This window comes from Nymphalis io, chromosome 23 (genome assembly GCF_905147045.1).
Source record: "Nymphalis io chromosome 23, ilAglIoxx1.1, whole genome shotgun sequence".
In the NCBI taxonomy this organism is placed as follows: domain Eukaryota; kingdom Metazoa; phylum Arthropoda; class Insecta; order Lepidoptera; family Nymphalidae; genus Nymphalis; species Nymphalis io.
This window is the reverse complement of record NC_065910.1, coordinates 119,911-135,505: the sequence shown is the minus strand read 5'-3', so window position 1 is coordinate 135,505 and position 15,595 is coordinate 119,911. Positions and strand designations below refer to the sequence as shown.

The window sequence follows — 15,595 nt, the reverse complement described above, 5'->3', positions numbered from 1 at the left end:
TATTTATATGACAAATAATTTGAACATGAAATAATAAAATTTGTCAACACAATAAACATCTCGTGACCTATTTTGATTTATTTTATTAATATAGTAATACTATAAGTTACTGAGATAAGAACTAGAAAATGTTATTATATTTAGTATAACAAACTTTTTTGAAATTCGTTTAAAATTTTATGCTGTAGTTCAAGTAACGGTCGATTAAAATCGAACCGTATGAACTCACCATAAACCGAGCAAGTAAAATGGTATCATACACATAAACCGGGCCGTATTGCTTTTCGAATAATAAGCTGTAATGTGATTATAAAGGTTTAAAAGGAATTATAGCATATATAATATTACATTCGAATTCTTTTTTTATTCAATTGTAAGTGAAAGCTATGTATAGAAGCGCTTTATTTCATGTATTTGTAAAGTAGAGCTTTAGAACATGACAAGTTCTGTTCTGATTAAAACCAAATTGCGTCAATTATAAACGTTATAAACAAAAGTGCAACAATTAAAAGTCAAAAATTATTAAAAACTAATATGTATAATTAAAATATTTTAAATCATATAATAAACCAAGATGACAGCTTTGGTTTAAAAATTATACGACTACTAATCGGGTTCCGAAGTAGAAATTAAAAATATGTTTAAAAAAATTAATACTATAACTACTTACAATATATTATACAAAATAACGGACGGCTATTTATATTAAGTATCAAATAAAATAAATAAATATATGATTAACAATACGACACTTCGGAACCCCTAAATGAATAGGAACTTTCAACCACTTTATCTAATTCAATAAGTCAGTGGCCGCGAATTCCAAGTAATCAGAAACGATAACGGTTCGTGTATTAAATGTTTATATTAAAACGTATACGTGACAATTTTGTTTTATTTTACATATAAATTAGATTCGAGATTCCCTTCCGGTTTGTACATTTTCTTGTAATATTACTTGAATATTGAATACTTTCATAAGTTGCAAATACTAAAACCCGACTACGAAAAACCTATTCGAAATCTGTTAATAAACGATTACATTTGTCTTTTTTTTGTTGCACGTCGTATCCGCCATGCTGGATTTAATAACGTCATATAGACACATTATATAGCTATACAGCTCCATATGATAAGCAACTTGGGAGCTATACGAACAAATGAACATAGATATATTGCTAAAATCAAAGCTCTCCTTTTTACTTGCCGTAGTCGGGTACAGACGTCCAACGACGTTTTTACACAAATACACTAGTGATCTGTATCATTGTATATCAAACATTATTCAATTGATAATTAATCTGTGTACGTATCATGGTAAATATTTAATTTTAATTTAAAACAACATTAAGTACTGCGAGCTACCACGTACTGTTACTGCCATCAATCGACCGTCGAAGTACTTTAAACGTGGACTGGTGAGAATTTCATCTAATATAATAAAATATTATTATTCTAAATATTTTATATTTCGGAATGTCTTACGCTACAACCTCGAGTACAGTCCCATACAATAAGTAACTGCTTAATTTTATCTAATACTTTATTATCGTTACTTAAGTAATAAATAGCTTATTGAATCTAGCACTATTATATATTATATTTATTATTGTTCAAACGCGTATACATGTATTTTCAAATATAGCTCACATGTTACACTATAATTAGTTAATTTATTAAATATCGTCCTGGATGTTACGACCTTTATTGTTTTAAGAAACTGACTTTTGATTTCTTCCGAAGACAATTAGTTTCTATAATATAATGTATATTCAATATTTTGTATGTAAAATTATTCTTTACGAAGACGAGTCACGCTTGTAATGTTTAAATGTGGCGTTTGTCTGTCGCCATGGATTGTTAAAGTAATTTTTATTTCAAAGGATATATGTAGTTATATAATTTGTCGTCAACACAATTTAATTTCAAATCATATTTATTAATCATTTATCGTTAGATGTACTTGAAAAGACTGCAAAAAAATCCGAAAGCTAACAACTTACAACTATTTGCAACATATTAAATGCTCGTATAGTTGGATATAGAGTTTGTTGTCTAATTAGAACTGGAATAAAACAGCGACAAGCGCTACGCACGGTGCGGAGCCGTCGGTGGTCAAATGGTAGCGCGGCTGTAGCTAAAGGTATTGTTTGTATGTGCATGTGTGCACTACGGATGGTAGGCGGGATGCGGTTGCCGGGCAGGCGGTCAGTAGACGGGGCTGTGCGCGTCGTAGTTGAGCTGCAGGTAGGGAGGGATGGCCGCGGACAGCTCCGAGGCGCGGCGACGCAGCGCTGCGATACTGTGGCCTCGCCACACCTCCTCCTCGCCCGTCTCACCGCCTCCACCTACGCGTCACACGGCGTTACATCATTATACAATCTTGCGTAGCTTCAACTAGCTTTGGTAATGGAGAATAATTGATTAGGTGGTTTCTTTGAAACATTTTTAAAATTAATGATATTATGTGTAAAGTTCGTTTTATGTCATTTATTTAAATTGCTTATATTGAGTCCTTCATGTTTCAAATCGGAATAAAACAAAACAAATAATTGCCTAAAGGCACTAGAGTTAGTCGCACGTACACGCGGTGACTTGGTGACGCGTTACCACTCGTTTAAGGATCGTGACATCTGTATAGTGTTCCTGTGTCGGTAACTCACCCGAGGTCGTCGGCGAAGCGTTGTTGTTGGCGCAGTGCGACATGTGAGGCGGCGTGGGCGAGCCCTCCAGCCCGGACTGTTGTCCGCTAATGTTGTTGCAGTATGACATCATTGTGTCTCCTTTGAAATTGCAAAAAATTAAATAAATTTCAAATAATATTGCAAACATAAAACAAGTTTACATAACAATAAATATGAAGTGGGTTCTGCAAATTCGAGTTAAAAAATAATTTCCAATAATATTGCCCGTTTTGAAAAGGTTATATAATCTTTCTGCTACCTATATAACTGGGATGAAACCGTGTGGGGTTGCTAGTATATTTAGTAACATTTCCAAAATGATTATATAACAAGCGATCTGTTGTAGCGGGAAGAAGGTCCTTACCAAGAGAATTAAGCGGGTAGTGAGACTGATACGGCTGCGAGCCGACGGAACTGATCGGTAGAGAAGGGTTGAGGTCCGCGGCGAGCTGAGGCAGCCCGCCCGCACCGAATCCCCCCATCGATACACCGCCCTGGGACAGCTGACCGAGACCTAGACAAAAAACATCTGCCACTATAACTAGAGTAGGTCAAAATAACAAAAAGTTTAAGAGGCCTATCACAAAATTACATTTTACAAAATTAGGTATTACGCAAAAGGTTGGCTTCTTGAGTTTACGATACAGCGCTGTCACTTCCGCTTGACAGTTTTTCTATTATTTAATTTATTGTTTTTTTTTAGTATTGTTAATTACGGTAAGCAATTTAATAATTAGGGAAGGTCGTCAGATATCTTTACTGGTGGTAGGGCTTTGTGCAAGCTCGTCTGGGTAGGTACCACCCACTCATCAGATATTCTACCGCAAAACAGCAATACTTGATATTGTTGTGTTCCGGTTTGAAGGGTGAGTGAGCCAGTGTTAATTACACAACAACAGGCAAAAGGGACATAAAATCTTAGTTCCCAAGGTTGGTGGCGCATTGGATATGTAAGCGATGGTTGACATTTCTTACAATGCCAATGTCTAAGAGCGTTGGTGACCACTTACCATCAGGTGGCCCATATGCTCGTCCGCCTTCCTATTCTATAAAAAAAAAAATCTCAAAATCCAATAATTTTTTTTTTTTTGTGAAATTTCAATGTTTTTCACTGTGTGATTTGAGTATGTTCAGTGATTGAGTTTGAGTGAATCAAGTTGCTGCCATTAGCTATCCATATACGTGGCTTTCCTCCTGTACAATATTATACTATTTTTTTAGAATAATAGTAATCTCAATTTTAAGGAATTAAGCTAATATTAGGAATTTTAGTAATTTACTCCTCCAATTAAACATAAAGCTTGTGCTATGAATTGTGACAATATCCCAAGGTTTGAACCTAGGACTTGCAGGCGGGTTATAAGCCCTATTGCCCTATTGCGCTTATAAGCGCTATTGGTCCTTATATGGCTTTGTATTACCTTTATAATTTTGTTTTTTTATATTTTAAGAACGTTTTATAAGTATTTTAAATAAAATTAATTCTTACGATTGAGCTTGCTTATTTTTTTTATCGTTAATTCATTCAAATATCAAAATTTGAGGCCGCCATAGACTAAATCACTAATTAAAATATAGTATTGTGTTTTTTCCATTCAAATTGGTCAACACTGTAGTTCAATCTACGAAGTCAAAAAAGTGCATTCGCGCATTTTACGTAAAACTTGCTTTGGAATTTTGACTTTATATAACTTGCTAAGCCCAAATTGAGAAAATTGAGACCTAGTGATCTAAACTGTTCATTCAATTATTTTTCTTCATTTTTCAATAAGTTTAAAATGTCAAAGTCTTCTGTTTCTCAGAATAAGAAACCCAAATTTAACTGTTTAATGAAAAATGGCCGTTGAAATGTAATAGCCCTCTTAAAACAGTATTTAAAAGATAACACAGATAAAATATAATACATGTAATATAAATTAATATATATTATGTACCGATTTTGACCTATGTAAAATGTAGCACACTTTTTATTTTCCGAAATCAAGCGCATACCTAATATAGGTACCTATAATAAGTCAAATCACTCAAATTGGACTGTGCTGTAAACGTTATTCAATCATTTCGAAATTTAAAGAAATAATTGAAATAGTTGACTGACGGAGATAAAGAACCTGACCAACCTGCAGGCATAGACCAGGGTCTGTCAGCGAAGACTCCTGGGCTACAAACGTCGCCAGCACCGAAGGGCGGGAGACCGTGGGATGGAAGGAGAGCTCCTGGTGATCTGAACACATTCGTGCTCTTCTTGCGTTTCTTCCACTTAGCACGACGATTCTGGAACCATACCTGAAACAAATCAAAATATTACGAATTATATATACATTTTAAAAGTATGACTAACATAACTTTTAGGTAGGCGGACGTGCATATGGGCCACCTGATGGTAAGTGGTCACCAACGCCTATAGACATTGAAATTGTAAGAAATGTTACCCATCGCTTACATTGACAATGCGCCACCAACCTTGGGAACTGAGATGTTATGTCCCTTGTGCATGACACTGGCTCACTCACCCTCCAATCCGGAACACAACAACACCAAGTACTGCTGTTTTGCGGTAGAATATTTGATGTGTGGGTGGACCTACCCAGACGAGCTTGCGTAAAGCCCTACCACCATTAGAATAACATAATTATATAGTAATAGCAATATTATATAGCTTAAACAATTATATCGATAATTACTGTCATTACTGACTGTGAGTCCATAATATACAAGAAATACTAAAAAGAAACAGGTGGTAACACTGCAAATAAATAATTAAAAAATAACAATTTAGGTATGTATTTTATTATTTAATTCAAACTTAATCTACGGCTTATTTAGATAATTCCAATAATGAGATTAAGACGCAAGATATTGTTTCAGCTTTACACATATTTATTGCACTGCTGAGAATACGGCATATTGTTTTGAGGAATCTACAATCAATCAATCAATCAATCAACAGCCAATCGTTGTCCACTGCTGAACATAGGCCTCTCCCAAGGTGCGCCAAAGCTCCCTGTCCTCCGCCTTCCGCATCCAGTTGGTGCCCGCCACCTTCTTAAGGTCGTCGGTCCACCTGGCTGGAGGGCGCCCTACGCTGCGCTTGCCGATTCGCGGTCTCCACTCTAGGACTCGTCTGCTCCAACGGCCATCGGTCCTACGACATACGTGACCAGCCCACTGCCACTTCAGCCTGCTAATTTTGCAAGCTATGTCGGTGACTCCGGTTCTTTTCCGGATAATCTCATTTCTGATCTTATCCTTCAAAGATACTCCGAGCATAGCTCGCTCCATAGCACGCTGAGCGACTTTGAATTTGTGGACTAGTCCCGCAGTTCGTGTCCTCGTTTCGGCACCGTATGTCATGGCAGGTAAGACGCATTGGTTGAAGACTTTCGTCTTCAAACATTGCGATATAGACGACTTGAGGACTTGACGAAGGTTGCCAAATGCTGCCCATCCCAAGCGAATTCTTCGATCGGCTTCCTTCTCGAAGTTGTTCCTACCGACTTGTATTATCTGTCCTAGGTAGGTATATTCACTAACAACTTCGAGAGGTTGCCCCTCGACGTATATCGGTCCCGGCACAACATGCCTATTGAACATGACCTTGGTCTTGTCCAAGTTTATACCGAGACCGACACACCGGGAAGACTCGCCTAAGCTACACAGCATTTCGTTGAGTTGTTCCAGCGACTCTGCTATGATGACGATATCGTCGGCAAATCGAAGGTGTGAGATGTACTCGCCGTTTACATTGACTCCATACCTAGTCCAATCCAGCGTCTTGAAAACGTCTTCCAACAGTTGGTGAACAGTTTCGGGGATATTACATCCCCCTGTCTCACCCCTCTGCGCAGTTGGATCGCCTTCGTCTTACAGTCCTGGATGTGGACAGTCATTGTAGCGGCGTTGTACAGACATCTCAGTACCTCGATATATCTCCAATCGATATGACATCTCTGCAATGAGTCGAGCACTGCCCAGGTTTCGATGGAGTCGCAGGCTTTCTCGTAGTCCACAAATGCCATACACAGCGGCTGATTGTACTCTTCGGTCTTCTGCACAATCTGCCGAACAGTATGGATGTGGTCCACGGTGCTGTAGCCTGATCGAAAGCCGGCTTGCTCTGGGGGCTGGAACTCGTCAAGTCGTCTGGCGAGACGGTTCGTGACGACTCTTGAGAACAGCTTATACACGTGACTCAGGAGGGAGATTGGTCTGTAGTTTTTCAAGAGGGTTTTATCACCTTTCTTGAAAAACAGTACCACCTCACTCCCGCTCCACGTTTCCGGGGTCTTGCCATGTTGGATGACGGAATTAAAGAGGCTTGCTAGCTCTTTCAGGACCGGAGTCCCGCCTGCCTTAAGCAATTCTGTTGTGATTCCGTCATCTCCCGGAGCTTTGTTGTTTTTAAGCTGTTCTAGAGCCGCCCTAATCTCTCCTTGGTCAACGACCGGGAGCTCCTCGGAGTAATGGCGCATAAGAGGGGCGCGCTGGTCATCAATACTGATTCCCACGGGTTTATCCGATCTTGATGAGAACAACTGCCCATAAAACCTCTCTACTTCTCCGACAATCTCAGGCCTAGAGGTAACGACCCCACCATTTTCAGTTTTAAGTTTTGTCAGACGCGGCCTCCCAAACTTGCGAGCGAACACTTTCGATCCCCGATTTTGCTCAATCGCAGCCTTGATGGCACGGGTATTGGAGCGTCGGAGATCGCGTCGCGTCAGCGTTTTTATTATTCGATTTAAGGCCTTATCTGACAAAAACGATGGTAGTTCTCGTCGTTTTCTCATGAGCTCGAGTGTCTCAGCAGAGAGTTTTGGTGCGTTGTCTGTACTCTGTGACGAAAAACACTTGCGGGATGTATTTTGCAGTATTTTGACCAGCGTGTCGGTTCTCTCATCAATGCTGCGTATGGTTTCCAACGCGGTGAATTGATTTTGAAGTTCCATTTGGAACTTTTCGGAGCCTTGAGCAGCTTGGAGCTTGGTAGGTCGGAGAGTAGACCTCATCATTCTCGATCTTTCGGCTTTTAAGTTGATATTTAGAGTTAGAGAACCAAGCGGTGATCACTTCCGGTATTAAACCTGTTGATCACTGAAACATCTCTAAATATGTGCCTTTTATTCGAAATGATAAAGTCTATCTCGTTCCTTGTCACGTTATCGGGGCTTCGCCAGGTCCACCTCCTCTGAGGCTTCTTTTGAAAGAAAGAATTCATCAAAAAAAGCCCCTGCGCTTCGAGAAAGTTTACCAGCATTTGCCCCCTGTGATTTCTGCAGCCCAAGCCTTAGGGTCCGACTTTCGATTCACCGCTATCTTGTACTCCCACTTTAGCATTAAAGTCTCCCATAACAACATTCGACACACTACTGATTTCCAATGCTGCTAATGAGATCCTTTTTGACTAGAAAACCGACACCACCCTGGGAGAGGTTATCACCTTCGCGGAAGTAGAGTAAGTTACCGGACTCTAGAGTTATCGTGTCCTCCCCCTGTCTTCGGACTTCAGATAACCCCAGTATATGCCAGTTTATATGACTTAACTCTACTTCTAATTCGGCGAGGTGATGGTCCAGCCTCATCGAGCGTCCATTGTACGTTGCCATGTGCAGTCGTTTTATACGGTAGCCTGCCGTGAACCGGTGATTCTTAGCACCCCCTGCCCTGCCGATACCGCGACCGCTACCTTGCCTAGCGGGCTTGCCGGTAACTGGGGGCCTTTTTTTGGGCGCATCTGCCATTAAGGGAGGGGTTTGCCCATACTCGCCGCGCTGGGCAGGCGTGTTGACGAGCGCAGTAGGGGGGTAAGATGTTTATGGGGGGGGGGACGCTGCTGCCGACTGGCGACTGAGGGACGGGGAAAAGGGGGGATCCTTTTTCCCCGTCCCTCAGTCGCCTCTTACGACACCCACGGGATGAGATTGGGGGAGTACTATTCTAAGCCGGTACTCCACGGCAGAAATCTACAATACAATAGAAGTATATGTACTTTATACCACACACAAATAATGTCGTCCAGACCGATTTCGGTCACGGTGGCCAATCTCAAGAGAGATTAGTCAACTGCGTAGGAGATATTATAGTGCACAAGCATGTTATTCCTCACTCATAATTCGATGAATCCGACCAGAAAGAGTTCAGGAGCAGGACCAACGGCTTTACGTGCTTTCCGAGGCACGGGAGTGTACACACTTCCAACTTCTAGACTCCGGGATGTTACTGAGAATTTTCTGATAGAAAAACCCAATAACTTTTTATTGTCCCGACCTGGGAATTGAACCCAGGACCTCCAGGTCTGCGGCCTTACATCAAGCCATTAAACCAAATACAAGAAATACAAACGATAACATGATAGCAAAGTCAGTCTGAACACTAACAGAATGATCTCTGTCAGACAACGTTTGATTAAAGGATATCAAACAATATCAAATATTTTAAGATATTTTGTTAAATAATTTGTGTTTTTTAATTTGTTACTTATATTTTGTTGATGTTCAGGAAAATAAGGAACCAATGAAAGCAGAGCAACTCGGCCCGTCCTCCGTTACATTAATCAATGCGAGATCGCTCAAATCACTCCCGAATCTCGAAGATTATCGCAAATCGCAGGTCATTTGTTATCTCGACCCCGAACTGTGTATTGATATTTATTGCGGCTTCACCGACATCGGACGATCCGGACCTGTCGACCGTGATGTATGGTTGCTCGTGGAAACGGTTCCTCGTGTTATTAAAAAGTGATTATAACTGGCAACACTAAGGTGTAACATACTCCATGTTTCATTAAATATTTATACATGTCTTACATATATCGCGATAAGGACGATAACATCAAATTATTAAAAAAGGAAGACTATTTTGGCAGACAAATGGGCCACCTGATGGTAAGTGCTCACCACCTTCGCGCTGTAAGAAATAGGTAAAAAATATTCATTACGTAGCGAAGGCGCTACCAACCTTGGGAACTAAGATGTTATGTCCCTCATGCCTGTAGATTCGGAACACAACAATACTAAGTATGATGAGCTTGCACAAATAAGTTTACTTACAGTTTAGTTAACTTACGTACACCAATAAACGTACATATTTACGTGAATAAGTATGATAATATGTTAAACATAAACCTAGGACCTCGGGACGAAGCTCATCAGCGAGCCACATGGCCAATATTCAATCACTTGAATACATTTATAATATAGTTTAATACCTTAAAATATACATTTAACCAACTAAAGTAAATAATTAAACCAACTGAAATGTATCATTTAGAATTTCAAGTTTAAAGAATTAAAATTTTAACAGCAGGCCAGACAATTTAATTTAAGAAAAAATCCAAAAAGCGAAACAGTGTATACGACAATCACATTAAAGATGCAACGCGTTAGACCGGATAGGGACTATGCGTGCGAGGGAGACGGCTACACTCATTTGGCGCGTGTCAGAAGCAAGCTCTATTATTTATGGTGTGTCGAGGAGGTTTTATTCGTTGTCTACGTTACGAATTTTTGTTTTGTTTTTGTGCCGTGTATACATGCACGAAATAAAGTTATACTTTTTGAAAGTAAAACTATTTCATTGTCTTTATGTGGCTCAGTCATAGTCAAAGCTCGAATCCTTATTCAATATAGAGGCGTAACACTTGTTTATTTATAAGTAAAAAAATATGCAACCGATTCGAAAATAAATACCTTCCTTATACCTGAGAACAAATGGCGAATGAAACTCTGCGAGATTCCGTTTTAGGTATCTCATTTATATAACAAATATTTTTGCATTAATATACAATAATAGCTATATAATGAAAAACTGATAAAAATCTTATTGAAACAATATTTCATTTACCATAATAAGTATTATATATTTTTTTATTGTTGCTCGGTTCAATCGAATGTTTTTATATTTCCATTTCTCGAAATGACTTATTTACTCCAAATAGCTATTTATTTAATTACCTACGTTACATCAACACGCGAAAACACGCCGCCATGTTGTTTGTATAAATGACGTCATGGAACTTGCGTACCTAACGCATAGCGTGACGCTGTATGTTCAAATAATATCATATTATTGTTCCAAAATCGTGACATAGTTTGAATCAACTGAGTGTGCAAAAAAACCATTTGGTAAAATATTTAAAGAACACATTTTATGTTATTTAAGTTATGTATATAAACTGTGACGTTGTAGCTTTACATATCTCGAATATATTACTATACAAGGAAAGACCACATCGGATAATATTGTAATTAATAATAATACGTTTTTTATTAAATTTGTTCCAATGTAGATCATTTCACGCGAACGTATTAACTCTGCTCACGGAAATCGTGACCAATTTCCAGCAGAGCTTTCAAGTAAGAACTCACTTCGATGACAGCGATACGCTATTGTGATACGTGTATGTTATTAATATTATAATCAATGTCGCATATCACTTTTGACATTTAACGATCGTGTTATTAGGTAGGTAGGATGGCGTGAGCCACCTGATTGTAAGTCGATACCACCATCCATAGACATTAGCATTGTAAGAAATATTAACCATCTTTTACAGCGTCAGTAAACGACAAATCTTGGAAACTATTTGCTTATGTTCCGTTGTGCCCGTAATAACACAGTACCGTAGTAACACACTTTACAACGTTGGCAACGTTTCTTATAATAAAATTTTCGATATACCGTTTACTTCCAGCTTATTAGAGAACATCTTAAAAAAAGTATATTTAAGTAATAAATAAATGACATATGACCTTTCTCTGAAAAGACTTTTCAATAATGTGGGGGGCAATCCCCGAGGCACGCGCAGCTTATCCCAAGCGCCGGAATCAATAATTGACGAGCGATTTGCGAGAAAATCTGGGATCATTTGTCACCAATGCTTCTCTCTGTTACCAAAGTTTCTTTATAAAAGAGATTTATACAAATAAAAAAAAACTTTATCAGTTATAGCTGTATTGATCAATGCTCTCGATTCTTCTTTCGTGTGCAATTTAAGGAATACATTCTGTTAAATTACTAAGAGTGAAAGTATTTTTTAATGAGTAATAAGATTTATTGATTCATTATGCAAAATAAAAATATTCTTTATTAAAGTAGGCCTTTTGACCGCAGTTTTACAACGTAATCTAAAGTCTCCTATTAACATCTTCATTACTATTATTCGGTAGATACTCTACTTAACCGTTTTTTTAAATATTTAGATGCCGTATCGGTTCAGATGCAGTCACGAACAGTCGGTATATTCCGAAGAAGTCTTGTGGATCCTAAACTGTACTCATAAAGGTTTAGTCGAATTGTCGAAGTTCAGTCCCGCAACTCGCCGTGATCTTCTTAACGACTCTTTGAATTTTCTATTTGCACGAAGTAATGAATACGACAAAGACTTTTAGTTTCAGTCTTAAGTGTTATTCGAAGCGTGAATTAAATATTTGATATTTGTAACTGTTACACAAAGATTTAGATTATTAATAAATTATGAAAATTTTGTACCAAAGATATATATAGTCCAAATTCGCTTAAATCAACAGACGTGTGACTTACACGATACTTACACATGTGATACATTAAGAATATAATCCGAAATAATAATATATCTTCTTCTTCTTCTTCTTCGAGTGCCACTCCGACTAGCGAAGGTTGGCAGTCAGCTTTATAATAATATATAATAAATTGAAAATATTTTGGGTAATAAGTAAATTCTTATTTGTTATTTATTTATAAATTATATATATTTACTGCAGAAATACGTATGAAATCATATTAACTGTTTATTGAAACGAACAGACCTACAAGCAGATGCCAATAGGTGTTTCGAAATGATTGTAACTTTTACTTTTTGATAAACTTTGTTTTATTCGTTCGATATGTTCTTCGACGATGCGTTCCAACTCACGCAACCTTTAAACACTATCGCGACCCCGGGGACCGAGCCGGCTTATCCCGCCGCGCCGGAATCAATAACAGATGACGTGCTGTTTTGCGAGCAAACCCTGAATCATTACTCACCGTTGCCGTCAAATTTACCACTATTGCAATAATAAATGTTGTTTTAGAAGCAAAAATAGAAATACTTCATACATTTTTTTAAGTTTTCATTGGATTTATTAACAATTTATGTTATTAATTAAATTAATTATTGCACATCTTAACATAAATATTGCAATTGTTAGTTGAGTAACCGAGATGGACCAGTGGTAAGAACGCGTGAATCTTAACCGATGATCGTGGGTTCAAACCCGGGCAAGCATCACTGAATTTTCATATGCTTTATGCTTATTTGTAATTATAATTCATCTCGTGCTTTACGGTGAAGGAAAACCTCGTGATGAAAACTGCATGTGTCTAATTTCACTGAAATTCTGCTACATGTGTATTCCACCAACCCACACTGGAGCAGCGTGTTGAAATAAGCTCCAAACGTTCTCCTCAAAAACGGAGAGGGGGCCTTAGCCAAGCAGTGGGACATTCACAAGCTGTTAGAAGTCACGAGTTGATTAGAATAATGGTTTAGAAGTTGGTTAGGTAACGTTAAAAAACTGACGTACATACAGCGCAAGCTCCTGGGTCACCTAGTACATGGGACCATGTACATGGCGTGGTAAATGTCTATGTAAAGATATAAACCTTTTGTTTCTTATGTGACAACATAAGATTATCAAAATGTTATTGATTAAGTATAAGTTTTTAAAAGAACTTGCTAAGAGTTACTACCTGGATTTAATTAAACTAACTACTTCAAAAGAGATCCCCGTTTGTGTGTATGTTATTAAACAATATGTTTAACATTACCAATCAATGACTGCATTGATACTGGAAATATATTCCTTCATATTATATATATACATATGTCTGTTGTTTGTCTATATAGTTCACTCGATATTCACAGTCAAATCGAAATGTTTTCGTACTGCAGTCGCTCCATTTACAAGTTGGATCGTTTCGTCAATGATCGTGAGTGAGGACTTAGCGCCGTGCCCAGTGTTTACTTGTCGTGCGCGGCTAGCCGAGCTGCTCGATCCGTGCCACGAACTACAGGAGGCAGCGTGTATAGTTGGAAATGCTTATCCGGGACCTGTATGTAACGACTTTTAAACATTCGTCGGGACGCTTTTGGATTACGACTTGTAAATAATTATACTTCTCGTAAGTAACACCAATCGTTTCTTTGTATTGAGACATTACTAAATTAAATATTCTATATAATGCTTTCCGATATAATTATTACATGTCAAGTATACTAAGACAACTGTTGTACGATGATGGTACGAATCCCGATATCTTCAAGCAGGTGTTTAGAAACGATCGCACAAAGTTTCAATCGCATGACGTAACAATTAGGCAACGCATATGTCACAAATAAAGAAACATACATATAGCTTTTAATAGCGTTCCGCTGTCGGCCGTGCCGTGTGCCCCGCGACACGCATGATGCAAATGAGTAGAACAAACATCATCTCACGGTAGCTAACCGTTGCCACCTCGCTACCATCTATACGTGCGTTTATGATACATATTACAAACACGGTAACAAACGATAGAAAATGAAAATTTTTATAGAATTTTATAGACTTGTATACATATGATATATGTTTTTTAAGCCATAATTAGTATCATCTTCTTAAGTATGATAAAATTTACTTACGTATAACAAAGCAAGCGAAGAATCTGCTAGATTTCAACGGGAAAAACAAAAAGTTCGGTGATTAGGAAAATAGCTAAATTAAGTAGTATGGTTTCGATATATTAAACAAAAGTAAACTAAATTTGATATGTAAAAAAAAACTATTATAACACGGGTACATAAAAAAATAAGACCAAACAAAAGATACACCAACGGAACGTAAAGCACGTCGGTGGATATTTAAGACTTTTTTTTTAGTTCTACTGTTTCCATTTATCCTCTGATAAGACATAGGAAAAATAATTAAAAGCTACGATGTACGTACATAATAACGAGAGATGATGTCGTATTATTTAGGCAACATGCCATCCCATCTTTTATATATATAGTACTAGTAGAACCCGTATACATATCAATTGGCGATCGGTTAAATGTCATGTGGCATGAATGGCAGTTGATTTATGTGGTATAGCGCCATTTCACAACGAAGTTAATAGCACAAAAGTCATGAAAAAATATATTTTGTGTCAACTTTCATGGTAAACAATCAAAATATGTCGAAATCTGTCATTATTAAGCATACATACGTATTATATACCAAAAGTCATTTTTGCAAATGTATTGAACGAAGCAGTAGGCGTAATATGAGTCCAATATTAACCATGAATATTTGTGTTATCGTTCTATGAGAAATATTAATCTTTCCTTACATCGCCAATGCGCCACCAACCTTAGGAACTAAGATGTTATGTCCCTTGTTGCCTATAATTACACTGACTCACCTACCCTTCAAACCTAATGAGTATTGCTGCTTAGTAAAATATTTGATGTATGGGTGGTATCTACCCAGACGGGTCTACACAAAGCCCTTCATAAATTAAAGCAAAAAAAAAATGGTGTTTTAGAAAGTCTTTTCACAGCTACAATAATTTAAAACTATATATAATAATAAAAAAGAGCTATGGAAGGAAAATGAAGTATGTAAAAGTGTCGATATGTTACTAAAACAGAAAACGCGATTTATTAACATTGTGTGCGTCAACAAAAATACTTAGTCATATAAGAATAATTGATGTATGCGAGCACACACACACATGCCCAACGACTCTATCGTACGAGTATCAGTGCATATCTCTGTATGATTGAGGCCCACCCTTTGTCCCGGTCAATGAAATAGTTTCTACGGGAAGAACTATTCCACTTTCAGAGCCGGGGCAATACACGGTACACAATACCTATATACCAATGATTCCTAGTACATAAGCGGTATATACCCGTTCAGTCGAAACTG

At 37.8% G+C, this 15,595-nt stretch overlaps 1 protein-coding gene across 2 annotated transcripts in view; it reads right to left on the bottom strand.

Annotated features, from left to right (window-relative positions):
* Window positions 1-193: 193 nt before the first annotated feature.
* The window catches only part of LOC126777684 (homeobox protein orthopedia-like), a 37,678-nt gene continuing 22,276 nt past the window's right edge, over window positions 194-15,595 (bottom strand). For both annotated transcript variants that reach the window (XM_050500820.1, XM_050500821.1), the window contains exons 5-8: window positions 4,805-4,970; window positions 3,049-3,198; window positions 2,664-2,783; window positions 194-2,348 (exon numbers count right to left, since the gene is read on the bottom strand). In XM_050500820.1, coding sequence (XP_050356777.1) covers window positions 2,209-2,348; window positions 2,664-2,783; window positions 3,049-3,198; window positions 4,805-4,970 — 576 coding nt within the window. In that variant the 3' untranslated portion in view covers window positions 194-2,208. The remainder of the gene's footprint in view (window positions 2,349-2,663; window positions 2,784-3,048; window positions 3,199-4,804; window positions 4,971-15,595) is intronic.